The sequence below is a fragment of the Myiozetetes cayanensis genome, unplaced genomic scaffold, assembly GCF_022539395.1.
Source record: "Myiozetetes cayanensis isolate MyiCay16 unplaced genomic scaffold, myiCay2020 scf41, whole genome shotgun sequence".
Taxonomy (NCBI): Eukaryota; Metazoa; Chordata; class Aves; order Passeriformes; family Tyrannidae; genus Myiozetetes; species Myiozetetes cayanensis.
The window spans coordinates 1,018,510-1,031,101 of NW_026087643.1; the positions used below are offsets into that span (position 1 = coordinate 1,018,510).

General features: G+C 55.9%; 5 protein-coding genes across 5 annotated transcripts; 3 read left to right on the forward strand and 2 right to left on the reverse strand.

Moving 5' to 3' along the window:
• The first annotated feature begins 883 nt into the window (after positions 1 to 883).
• On the forward strand, positions 884 to 1,438 carry LOC126647962 (scale keratin-like). Its single transcript, XM_050330581.1, has one exon. It carries the CDS (start codon positions 887 to 889, stop codon positions 1,436 to 1,438), a length of 552 nt encoding a protein of 183 aa, XP_050186538.1. The 5' UTR covers positions 884 to 886.
• A 3,373-nt stretch (positions 1,439 to 4,811) lies between these two features.
• On the reverse strand, positions 4,812 to 5,198 carry LOC126647952 (scale keratin-like). The gene has a single exon (XM_050330568.1). The coding sequence runs from the start codon at positions 5,196 to 5,198 to the stop codon at positions 4,812 to 4,814; it is 387 nt and encodes a 128-aa protein (XP_050186525.1).
• Positions 5,199 to 6,745: 1,547 nt separating this feature from the next.
• Positions 6,746 to 7,132, forward strand: LOC126647951 (scale keratin-like). Its single transcript, XM_050330567.1, has one exon. It carries the CDS (start codon positions 6,746 to 6,748, stop codon positions 7,130 to 7,132), a length of 387 nt encoding a protein of 128 aa, XP_050186524.1.
• A 1,615-nt stretch (positions 7,133 to 8,747) lies between these two features.
• Positions 8,748 to 9,134, reverse strand: LOC126647946 (scale keratin-like). The gene has a single exon (XM_050330561.1). The coding sequence runs from the start codon at positions 9,132 to 9,134 to the stop codon at positions 8,748 to 8,750; it is 387 nt and encodes a 128-aa protein (XP_050186518.1).
• Positions 9,135 to 10,594: 1,460 nt separating this feature from the next.
• Positions 10,595 to 10,981, forward strand: LOC126647956 (scale keratin-like). Its single transcript, XM_050330572.1, has one exon. The coding sequence runs from the start codon at positions 10,595 to 10,597 to the stop codon at positions 10,979 to 10,981; it is 387 nt and encodes a 128-aa protein (XP_050186529.1).
• Positions 10,982 to 12,592: the final 1,611 nt, after the last annotated feature.

Below are 12,592 nucleotides of genomic sequence, written 5' to 3' on the forward strand. Positions count from 1 at the left end.
TCATTTAATTTCTTGGTAGGGCAGAAAATGTAGTTTGATATTGGGCTGCTTCTGGTTGTATCCATGAAATGAGACTGGTTCACTATTTATTCATCTTCTCTTGTTTGTTTAAATGGGTGACTGGAAATTATTTGGAAAATTAATCTTCATGGTTTGAAGGGCTTATAAGCCGTCCTGCCATTATATCCAGATTATCCTGTTAAAAATCATCCAAAATGCTTTTAATTCAAGATAAATGGGCATGAGATCAGGCACTAGTTTAGAGCAGGACAGAGGGGGACTGGGAGATGTTGAAAATGTTCTGTGAGACATTTATTTGGGATAAAAAGGGGTCATGGAGGGAATTTAAGGAGCTGAAAGGTGAAGTGCTGGGTTTTCTTGTTAAATTGTTTGGTGTGAGACTTTTTCAAAATAGTTCAGAGCCCAAAATCAAAATGCTGTGGCGTTAAGCGAGTTGTAAATATCTCAGTGCCCTGATTCAATGTTTGGAAGTTTGGCACAATCACCTCTGCAATTCCCTCGTAATGGTCTCATCAAACAAGCTCCTGAGCAAATCTGAACAGACAATGCGTTCTAATCCCTGTTTTGACAAGGATCAGCACAAAGGAGATCAGTGGGAATGGAGAGCTAGTCATGAAATCCCGAGCAACAACGCACTGGGAGTCCCACTCCATGCTGAGCCTCTGACTCACCGGAGCAATCCGAGCAAACAATTTTGCTCTTCTGCTCCAATTTTCGTGTTTAACAGACATGGGGGAAACCTGCGGCGCCTTCGGGGCGCTCTTGGGCGAGGGAACTCCACAGCACTTTTGTGGAAGGTGAATAATTTTGTCTTGTTCTTGGTCAAATCAACTCCTGCAGATCGACCTCCACCCCCCACTGCAAGATGTCCTGCTACGACCTGTCCCCCAGCTCTGCCTGCGGCGTCCTCCGCCCCCAGCCCCTGGCTGAGAGCGGCAACGAGCCCTGTGTGCGGCAGTGCCCCGACTCCACCACTGTGATCCAGCCACCCCCCGTGGTTGTCACCTTCCCTGGGCCCATCCTCAGCTCCTTCCCTCAGGATTCAGTCGTGGGATCCTCCGGAGCCCCCGTCCTCGGAGGCTCTAGGGGCTCCCTGGGTTATGGGGGTTATGGATCCCTTGGCTATGGGGGTTATGGATCCCTGGGCTATGGGGGATATGGATCCCTGGGTTATGGATCCCTTGGCTATGGGGGATATGGCTCCCTGGGCTATGGGGGTTATGGATCCCTGGGTTATGGTGGTCTGTGGGGCTATGGAGGCTCCTCCCTGAGCTCTGGGGGGCTGTGGGGCTGTGGGGGCTCCTCCCTGGGTTCCCGGGGTCTGTATGGCTATGGCAGATCCTTTGGCTTTGGCTCTTGCAGCCCTTACTCCTCCAGGTACAGCAGGTACAGCCGCGGCAGCTGCGGGTCCTGCTGAGCCCCCCAGGCACATCCCTGGACCGAACAGTGCTGGCAAATGACACAACCTGGATCCTCCACTCAGCTCCTGAGCAAGGGGCAGAGCATCAGACCCTCCACTTAAAACAGTGGGGCCAGAATACCTCTAGAAATCCCCCTTATTTCCCTTCTTCCTTCGTTTCTCCCCCCCACTCCTCCCTGCCCCTGCCTGTGGTCGAATGTGGGACTCCACCATCCACTGGCTTCTCCCTGAAGCTGCTGCCTCCCGAGACAAGGCTGAGGGAACACCCCTTGTGAAGTGTGGAGGGGCAACCTGACTGTCTTTACCTTCTGTGTCTTTGTCCTGCCCCTGAAATAAAACAATCCTGCATCCAACACCTGCATCTGTTTTTGCTGTCGAGGCCCAGTATGGGCTTTAGGGGTCCCTCGTCCTGCACGTGGCCATGGTGGTCTCTCACCCCCATCAGAAGCAGGCTGAGCTGCCTTTGGTCAGACCCCATAGCTGAGAATCCCCTCTGCATTGTCACTAAACTGGAATTATCTTGTCCCTTACACTAATTATTCCCACTGTCAGACTTCCAGCAGTCAGTCCAGTTATCTCCATCCAGCTGGGCACTGGAACAAACTCCCCAGGGCAGTGGCCATGACCCCAAGCCAGAGTTCAGGGAGCCTTTGGACAACTCTCTCAGGGACATGGTGGGATTTTGGGGTGTCCTGTGCAGGGTCAGGAGTTGGATTTGATGATCCTTGTGGATGCCTTTCCAATAAGAGTATCCTATGACTCTATGTTTAACAAGTTAATTTAATGCTGGAATTCCTTTTAATTCCACATCTTCCAGACCATGTGCTAGAAACCATCAAACTGCCTTCAAAGACAAGGTAAAAAATGTGGCCTGAAGTTCTGTCAAAGCCTATTCTGAAAAGCAGTGAAAGGAGGAAGGTGAACAATGGGGAACAATTTTGAAGATCGGTATCAGGTGAGCAAAGATGAAGCACTACCCCTTTTTTTTTTTTTTTATTATTCATCACTGCCATGATAACAGTTGCCTGAGGGAAGGTTTGGCAGAGCCTGTTTGTCAGCTGGGTGAAGTGCAAAGCACATGAACTAATAAATTAGGGAGGATTCACCTCTCCCTTTCTCCGAGACTGTTTCAAAGGAAAGCCCCACACACAGCAGGAATGGACCATTTCTTGATCTCAGTTCTGCCAGTCAGGCTTGTCACAGGTAATTTCAGTGTTCCTCCCCAAATGGGACTGGATATCTCAGACTGACCTTGTGCTGTAAGTGATTACAAATTTAAATGGAAATGAAGCCATGCCAGTCATGCTTTTATTTTAAGAAAACTACATTGCATTTTTAGGGCTTAACAAACGCTCCTTGAGAATATTTCGACCAAGAATCCCAGAATCGCCCAAGATCTCGGAGCCCAACCTTTGACCCACCTCCACCCGACTAAATGCGTGTTGTGTCAGACAGCAAAGTGCTCAGCACCAGATAACACGGGTGGTGAGAGCCTTTAACACCCAGACAACACGGTTACCTTGTTTTTCGTTGGGCTGGCTGCCTGACTGGGGTGAGCTCATGTCTGATTGCACAACACCGCACAAGAGGTGCCCTTTCTCTCGTTGTCTGATGTTACATGGGAGTTGTAAGGATGGAGGGAGTTCACTACACTCGTTACTCAAGGCTCAGTCTCGGGGGAAAGCTCTAATTATTCCTTTACGTTGGTGATGTTGGCACATCTTTTGGGAGACTCTGGTTTATGGCCTGATAACATAAAGCTGAGTGGCACTAAACGGGGAGCGGGGGCGGGGTGGGATCAGACTCTCAGACTGGAAAAACGAGCTGTTCTTAACTGATGGGAGGAACAGCAAGAGGGTGACTGCCAGTAACAGGGAGCAAAGCCGGGGACCTGCTGACTGTGGAGGAAAGGGGTGTGTAATGGGAGGGAAACTGTCCCCTCCGACCACCCAGGAGCCATTCCAGCAGTCACACCGAGAATCCCACAATCACTGAGGCTGGAAAACACCTCCAAGATCACCAAGTCCAACCACCATCACCACTTTGTCAACGAGATCAGAGCACTGAGGGCCACGTCCACTTGCACCACCTGAGGCAGGACTGAAGCTCCTTCACAGGGGTTTGGGCCAGAGATCCCACGGGGGCCCTGTTTGACTCCTCACACACCCCACACTCACACAAGGTCTCCTCACTGGCTCGACTCCGGGTTTCCCAAGCAAAGTCTCAGACCTCTGGATCCTTAATAGATTAAATAGCTATTAAATATGTATTAATTAGATCTTAATCAGCTATTAAATATGCATTAATTATACAATAAATATATCTTAAATAGGTATTAATTGAAAATAAAATATGTTAATGGTATATTAAATATCTATTAAACATGTATTAATTATGTATTTAATATATATTAATATATATGAATATATATTAATATACATACAGCTCCTGCTGTCTCCCAGTGGCAGGTCACCTGAATGGGCTACAGGTCCTGTACCTTTGCATGCTCTGGAGCGACTTTATTGCAAATAAAAAATATCAGAGAGTCGTAGTAATTTAGGCAGAGCCTGTTAAAACAAGGGAAAGAGCACACCCAGCTTCCCTTTCACTGCAGACATGTCCTGACTTCTCCAACAGACGGGGTGAATCCAGGAAAAATGAATGGGACTAATCCTAAATAAACCAACGGGTGCAACAGAAAGGGATGAAAAAAAGTGCTGATGGATATATCATCCTGAGAAAAACAAAGGAAAAGATTATCTGTGCTCTCTGTTCACACTGAGGGAGTTACACATTCCCTAAAGGAGGTACAGCAGCAGCTGTGCAGGATGAGGATTTGGAGAGTGAGAGGGCAGCATCACAAGTTCTTCCTGGAAGATCAAAAGTACCTAAGACACCTCTAACAGAGCTGTAGTGCAATAATAATATGGCCCAAACACACCAGTGTACAGATAGATTTATGTATATATATATATATATATATGAACACAAACATTAATGAAGAGGACTTAGTACTCCAAATACCTCATCCTAGCGCACTGCTGAACTGGAGATCAATGCACACAGAGCAGGAATCAACTCCTGTCTCTTAGGGGTAAAAAATGTATGAGAGCCCAAAGTGAAACATGGAGAGACCAGACTTCGCCCTCCCACAGCTGCTGGGAAAAGAGCTCCAGACAAAGAGACTGCGAGACATGACTTGGATGCAGGAAAAGTTTATTGTTCAGAGAAGGGCAGGAGAGACTGTGAGAGAGATGGTGGGCGAGACCCAGCCAGGCTGGTTGTCACGTGCTAGAGGAGCCCAAGGGATGTTGTCCAGAGCAGCGCTGGTGGAGAGGGGGGAGCAGTGGCAGTGGGGTGTGGGCTGGGTCTAGCAGGGCCCGCAGGTGTCCCAGATCCTCCTGGAGGAGCGGGGCAGGACACAAGGGCTGCAGGCGGGAGCTCTGCCAAAGGTGCAGAGGCCCCCCGAGCCCTGGGTGGCCCCGGCGCCGTAGAGGCCCCCCAGCCCCAGGGAGCCCCCAAAGGCGGGGGCTCCGGCGGAGCCCACCACGGCTTGCTGGGGGAAGGAGCTGAGGATGGGGCCGGGGAAGGTGACGACGATGGGGGGCGGCTGGATGAAGGCCGTGGAGTCGGGGCACTGGCGGGCGCACAGCTCGTTGCAGCTCTCAGCGATGGGCTGGGGCACAGCCACGCTGGTCTTGGGCGGGCACAGGTCGGAGTAGGAGTTCTTGGGTGGGCACAGGTCGTAGCAGGACATCTTGGCGTGGAGGAGGTGAGGCTGAAAAAGACACACACAAAAAGAGTGTTATGAATGAGCCACTGATGCCGGGGCTGGGCAGTTCAGTGGTCCCTGGCTGCCCTAGAACTGAAGGGGTCACAGCCATATGGACTTGACCTCTCTGCCCATGACTTGTCCTTTACCATGAAAACCCCCCTGAGAGCCCAGATCCCCACACAGAGAGAAACACAACATCAGTCCCCAAATCCTCTGCACAGTCTATCATCCCTCCTCCCTGCCAGTCCATGCCAGGCTGCTGCCAGCACAGCCACTGCCCTGGGAGCTCTCGTGCCCAGGGAGGGCCCTCCCCAGCCCCTGCCCCAGGAGGCCCAGAGCTGTGGGCACCCACCTGCCCTTGTGCTGAGCAGAGCGAGGCCGGAGTAGTGGATGCAGTCCTGTCCCAGGGCAGCGCTTTTATGGGTGGCCGGGCAGGCGGGGCAGGAGCTGCCCATGCTGGGGGCACGTGGCACTGGGGGCCAAGCCCCTGCCTCCTGCCGGGCTGGCACGCGGCTCTTTTGCTGACTGGCTCTCCTGGCCAGCCCCAACCCGCTCTCCCAGCCCCGCAAATCACCCCGCTCGGACGCTGCCACCTCAGGGCTCCAATCAGCCCCGCTGGCTCCTCATTTCCTTTCATTATCTTCATTAGTTCCACGATCTCGCTGTTTCAGGGGACACTCCTGGTGACAAAGGCTGACTGCAAGTGCCAGGGCTCTGCCCAAAGCCTTGATCTGGGGATTGCCTCATTATTTGTCTGCAGAGCCCCAGGGCAGAGCGGGGTCCTGCTGCTGACCTTGCCAAAGCCTCCCACCCCCCAGTGCCCTCCTGAGGTGCACTATGTGTCTATTGTAGGCAGAGGGAGAAGGTTCTGAAACACCAAATACAAGGCAGCTCAGACCCCCAGTGCAGGTTGGGCTGATTCCTGCCATCCCTGCTCCATTCCCACCCCTGCCCCTCCAAGGTTGGCCCATTGCAGGACAAGATCCCAGAATGACAGAATATGCTGAGTTGGATGGGACCCAAAATCACCATTGATTTCAACTCCTTGACCTGGAAAGGACCATCCCAGAGAGTCACCCCATGTCCCTCAGAGTATTGTCCAAAGAGCTCTTGCACTCTGTCAGGCTTGGTGCTGTGAGCACTGCCCTGCTGACAAGTGCCAAAGCAGCAGGAAGGGGCAGAAGCCTCGGGCAGCGGGATGTGCTGGGGTGGCACCCGGGGGGATGCTGACTCAGGGAGGGGCAGGAGCCGCACAGCCCTGGTGTCATCAGCAGCAGGGAGTGTCCCCTGTGCAGATTGGCCTGGCTGGGGCTGAGCACTGGTGGGGCTGCTATAAAAGGCCTGCCTGGGCCAGGCTGTGCCAAGCTGCTCTGGCCACCTTGTCCTCGGGGAGAAGGGTAAGTGTGGCAGCGCTTGTGCTGCTGGCTCCTGCTGCAGTCGCGGCCCCTGTGCCTGGGGCGCTGCCCTCTGCTGCTCTCCTGCCATCCCTGCCTGCCCTCTTGCAGAGCTGCATCGCCTGACACGCCAAGATGTCCTGCTACGACCTGTGCCCACCCAAGAACTCCTGCTCCGACCTGTGCCCACCCAAGACCAGCGTGGCTGTGCCCCAGCCCATCGCTGAGAGCTGCAACGAGCTGTGCGCCCGCCAGTGCCCCGACTCCACGGCCTTCATCCAGCCGCCCCCCGTCGTCGTCACCTTCCCCGGCCCCATCCTCAGCTCCTTCCCCCAGCAAGCCGTGGTGGGCTCCGCCGGAGCCCCCGCCTTTGGGGGCTCCCTGGGGCTGGGGGGCCTCTACGGCGCCGGGGCCACCCAGGGCTCGGGGGGCCTCTGCACCTTTGCCAGAGCTCCCGCCTGCAGCCCTTGTGTCCTGCCCCGCTCCTCCAGGAGGATCTGGGACACCTGCGGGCCCTGCTAGACCCAGCCCACACCCCAGTGCCACTGCTCCCCCACTCCACCCGCGCTGCTCTGGACAACATCCCTTGGGCTCCTCCAGGATGTGACAACCAGCCTGGCTGGGTCTCGCCCACCATCTCTCTCACAGTCTCTCCTGCTCCTCTCTGAACAATAAACTTGTCCTGCATCCAAGTCATGTCTCCATCCCTATTTTTTCCTGGTTGGAAGAACCTGCGTGTGTGGGAGTGCCAAGTGTGGGGGGGTAAATGCTGTTCCTGGAAAGCCCAGGTGACAGTGAGGAGTTGCAGTGGTGGGAAGAGGACAGGACACATATGGGGCACTGGAGACTTTCCCACAAAGGGCCATACACAGATCCTGAAGGGACAGGGACTGTTTCTGCTCCTGAGAGACCCCAAGAGTGCCTTGAATGTTCCCCCTATTGCAGAGGAGACCCAGGGGGATCCCATCCCTGTGCATACAGCAGAGAAGATAAAGCGATGAGGAAGATGGAAGCAGGCTCTGTGCACAGGGGTCAGGACCAGAAGCAGAGGCAATGGGCACCAGCTGAAATGCAGCCCCAAAGCCCTTTGTCAGAAGGAGGGAGGGGGAATGAGGCCTGGCACAGACTGGCCTGGCAGGTACTGGAGTGTCTGTCCTTGGAGAGCTGGCAAAGCCACCTGGACATGGTGCTGGGCACTGGGCTCTGGATGACCCTGGGGGAGGTGGTAGCAGGAGGACAAGATGGCCTGCAAAGGCTGTGGGAACAAGGATTCAGCTGGGATTTTTGTCACTGTGTTTGCAGGAGAGAGCTGCAAGGCAGCAAGGGTGTTGTCTGTTCTGGGGGGAGCAGAACTAAAGCAGAATGGAAAAGGGGAAGGGATGGTCAATAGAAGAGAAAAGAGGACAGTGGAGGTTGCTGGGTAGAAGAAAATGATAGCAAAGATGTAATGGATACATGGGAAGGAGAGGTATGAGAAGGATTAAGACTGGAAGTAGAAGGAAAAGTAGTAGGAGGGAGAGAAGCATGTGGGGAAAGAGAAAGAGAAGGTGCAGTTGATATGCAAATTTAAGGTAAGGAGCATAGAGATAGGGAAGCTTGTTCTTCTTTGCCATCACTCCAAAGACCTTTAGCAGAGCTGTGGAACATCAAATGGGTTGGAGCTCAGGCAGCCCAGGCAACCCCTGGCATGTCCCCAGGCCCAGGGCCAGCCACACTGTTACCCAGTAGGGCTGGAGGTCTTCAGAAGCCCATGGGCTCAAAGTAATGCAGAGAGAAGAGCTGCCAGACTCCAGGAAGAGTCCTTGGAGCTCAGCTGCAGGGCCTTGTGGGCAGAGAGCTGCCAGGGCTGGGAGGCCTATGCAAAGGCAGCTCTGCCTGGCTTGGATGGGGAGGGGACACTGCCCAAGCCAGTGGGGTCAGGGCCACGTGCAGGTCAAGGAAACTCTGCCCCTACATTCTGAGTAACAAGAGGAAAACAGAGAGGCAGATGTTGGATGCAAGATTATTTTATTGCAAGGGCAGGGAGGCTCTCATTGACAAAGGAAGGGGAGAGGAGTCCTGAGGAGAGGGGAGGGAGAAAAGACAGAAGGCTCAATGCTGAAGCACCCAAAGGGCTCGATGGCTGTTGGGTGAGGCTTTAGCAGGACCCCCAGAAGTCCCAGATCCTCCTGGAGGAGCGGGGCAGGACACAAGGGCTGCAGGCGGGAGCTCTGCCAAAGGTGCAGAGGCCCCCCGAGCCCTGGGTGGCCCCGGCGCCGTAGAGGCCCCCCAGCCCCAGGGAGCCCCCAAAGGCGGGGGCTCCGGCGGAGCCCACCACGGCTTGCTGGGGGAAGGAGCTGAGGATGGGGCCGGGGAAGGTGACGACGACGGGGGGCGGCTGGATGAAGGCCGTGGAGTCGGGGCACTGGCGGGCGCACAGCTCGTTGCAGCTCTCAGCGATGGGCTGGGGCACAGCCACGCTGGTCTTGGGCGGGAACAGGTCGGAGCAGGAGTTCTTGGGTGGGCACAGGTCGTAGCAGGACATCTTGGCGTGAGGGAGGTGAGGCTGAAAAACACACACAAAAAAAGTGTTATGAACAAGGAAGAGATGCCCAGGCTGAGCAGTTCAGTGATCCCTGGCTGCCGTAGAACTGAAGTGGTCACAGCCATATGGACTTGACCTCTCTACCCATGACTTGTCCTTTGCCCTGACAAACCCCGCTCAGAGCCCTGATCCCCACACAGAGAGAAACACAACATCAAGCCCCAAATTCTCTGCACGGTCTATCATCCCTCCTCCCTGCCAGTCCATGCCAGACTGTTTCCAGCACAACTGCTGCCCTGGGAGCTCTCTTGCCCAGGGAGGGCCCTCTCCAGCCCTTTCCCCAGGAGGCCCAGAGCCGTGGGCACCCACCTGCCCTTGTGCTGAGGAGAGCGAGGCTGGAGCAGTGGATGCAGCCCTGGCCCAGGGCAGCGCTTTTATGGGTGGCCGGGCAGGCGGGGCAGGAGCTGCCCATGCTGGGGGCACGTGGCACTGGGGGCCAAGCCCCTGCCTCCTGCCGGGCTGGCACGCGGCTCTTTTGCTGACTGGCTCTCCTGGCCAGCCCCAACCCGCTCTCCCAGCCCCGCAAATCACCCCACTCGGACGCTGCCACCTCATGGGGCAGATGAGTCCTGCTGGCTTCTCATTATCTCCCAAGTGTCCACTATCTGGAAAAGGGGAAGATTGCAAAACCCCACACCCAGGGCAGCTCCTCTGGGACCTGCCTGCTCAGCACAAGCCATTAGTGGCTGGTACAGCAGAACTGGGCTCGATCCCCTCCAGGCACTGGCCTGGAAGCTCTGTAGGGCTGGGGACCCTTAGATAATAGATGTGCCATAGATGGCAAGCAGTTCCCAAGTGTTCCTGGTTCCTGCCACTCCTGCCCTATCCACCACAACCCATCCCAGCTGTGGAGCCCCACTGCTGAGGGAGATCACAGAATCACACAATGTGCCCAGGATATATTTGACCTTCAAAGATCATCAGCTGCTGTCCCTGCACAAGAGTCACCCCATGTACCTCACAGTACTGTCCAAAGAGCTCTTGCACTCTGTCAGGCTTGGTGCTGTGAGCACTGCCCTGCTGACAAGTGCCAAAGCAGCAGGAAGGGGCAGAAGCCTCGGGCAGCGAGATGTGCTGGGGTGGCACCCGGGGGGATGCTGACTCAGGGAGGGGCAGGAGCCGCACAGCCCTGGTGTCATCAGCAGCAGGGAGTGTCCCCCGTGCAGATTGGCCTGGCTGGGGCTGAGCACTGGTGGGGCTGCTATAAAAGGCCTGCCTGGGCCAGGCTGTGCCAAGCTGCTCTGGCCACCTTGTCCTCGGAGAGAAGGGTAAGTGTGGCAGCGCTTGTGCTGCTGGCTCCTGCTGCAGCCGCAGCTCCTGTGCCTGGGGCGCTGCCCTCTGCTGCTCTCCTGCCATCCCTGCCTGCCCTCTTGCAGAGCTGCATCGCCTGCCACGCTAAGATGTCCTGCTACGACCTGTACCCACCAAAGAACTTCTACTCCGACCTGTGCCCACCCAAGACCAGCGTGGCTGTGCCCCAGCCCATCGCTGAGAGCTGCAACGAGCTGTGCGCCCGCCAGTGCCCCGACTCCACGGCCTTCATCCAGCCGCCCCCCGTCGTCGTCACCTTCCCCGGCCCCATCCTCAGCTCCTTCCCCCAGCAAGCCGTGGTGGGCTCCGCCGGAGCCCCCGCCTTTGGGGGCTCCCTGGGGCTGGGGGGCCTCTACGGCGCCGGGGCCACCCAGGGCTCGGGGGGCCTCTGCACCTTTGGCAGAGCTCCCGCCTGCAGCCCTTGTGTCCTGCCCCGCTCCTCCAGGAGGATCTGGGACACCTGCGGGCCCTGCTAGACCCAGCCCACACCCCACTGCCACTGCTCCCCCACTCCACCAGCGCTGCTCTGGACAACATCCCTTGGGCTCCTCCAGCACGTGACAACCAGCCTGGCTGGGTCTCGCCCACCATCTCTCTCACAGTCTCTCCTGCCCCTCTCTGAACAATAAACTTGTCCTGCATCCAAGTCATGTCTCCATCCCTATTTTTTCCTGGTTGGGCAGACCCTGTGTGTGTGGGAGTGCCAGCTATGGGAGGGCAAATGCTGTTCCTGGAATGCCCAGGTGACAGTGAGGAGTTGCAGTGGTGGGAAGAGGACAGGACACGTGTGGGGCACTGGAGACTTTCCCACAAAGGGCCATACACAGATCCTGAAGGGACAGGGACTGTTTCTGCTCCTGAGAGACCCCAAGAGTGCCTTAAATGTTCCCCCTATTGCAGAGGAGACCCAGGGGGATCCCATCCCCGTGCACACAGCAGAGAAAGGAAGGGGTGAGGAAGATGGAAGCAGGCTCTGTGCACAGGGGTCAGGGCCAGCAGCAGAGGTAATGGGCACCAGCTGAAATGCAGCCCCAAAGCCTTTTGTCAGAGGGAGGGAGGGGGAGCTAGGTCTGGCACAGGCTGACGTGGCAGGTGCTGGAGTGTCTGTCCTTGGAGAGGTGGTAAAGCCACCTGGACACAGTGGTGGGCATTGGGCTCTGGGTGACCCTGCTGGGGGTGACAGCAGGAGGCCAAGATGGCCTGGAAAGGCTGTGGGAAGAAGGATCCAGCTGGGATTTGTGTCCCTGTGTGTCTGTGACAGAGCTGAGAGGCAGCAAGGGTGCTGTGTGTGCTGGGGGCAGCAGAATAACTAAATGGGGAATTGGAAAGTGTAAGGGAAGGTAAAATAGAAGAGATAATAGGACAGTGAAGGCTCATGGGTAAGAGAAAATGATAGCAAAGATGTAATGGAAGCAGAAGAAGGAGAGGAATGGGGAGGATGAAGAGTGGGAAAAGTAGAAGGAAAAGCAATAGGAGCGAGACACAGATGTGGGGTAAGAGAAAGAGAAGGTGCAGTTGATAAGCAAATTTATGGTAAGGAGCATAGAGATAGGGAAGCTTCTTTGCCATCACTCCAAAGACCTTTAGCAGAGCTGTGCAGCATCAAATGGGCTGGAGCTGAGGCAGCCCAGGCAACCCCTGGCATGTCCCCAGGCCCAGGGCCAGCCACACTGTTACCCAGTAGGGCTGGAGGTCTTCAGAAGCCCATGGGCTCAATGTACTGCAGAGAGAGGAGCTGCCAGACTCCAGGAAGAGTCCTTGGAGCTCAGCTGCAGGGCCTTGTGGGCTGAGAGCTGCCAGGGCTGGGAGGCCTATGCAAAGGCAGCTCTGCCTGGCACTGATGGGGAGGAGACACTGCCCAAGCCAGTGGGGTCAGGGCTACATGCAGGTCAAGGAAACTGTGCCCCCCTGCAGGTCAAGGAAACTGCCCCCCATTCTGAGTAACAAGAGGAAAACAGAGAGGCAGATGTTGGATGCAAGATTATTTTATTGCAGAGGGCAGGGAGGCTCTCATTGACAAAGGGAGAGGAGTCATGAGGAGAGGGGAGGGAGAGAAGACAGAAGGCTCAATGCTGAAGCACCCAAAG

Coding starts and splice junctions, on each gene's coding strand:
- LOC126647962 (XM_050330581.1), top strand. CDS start 887: ATGTCCTGCTACGACCTGTCCCCCAGCTCTGCCTGCGGCGTCCTCCGC.
- LOC126647952 (XM_050330568.1), bottom strand. CDS start 5,198: ATGTCCTGCTACGACCTGTGCCCACCCAAGAACTCCTACTCCGACCTG.
- LOC126647951 (XM_050330567.1), top strand. CDS start 6,746: ATGTCCTGCTACGACCTGTGCCCACCCAAGAACTCCTGCTCCGACCTG.
- LOC126647946 (XM_050330561.1), bottom strand. CDS start 9,134: ATGTCCTGCTACGACCTGTGCCCACCCAAGAACTCCTGCTCCGACCTG.
- LOC126647956 (XM_050330572.1), top strand. CDS start 10,595: ATGTCCTGCTACGACCTGTACCCACCAAAGAACTTCTACTCCGACCTG.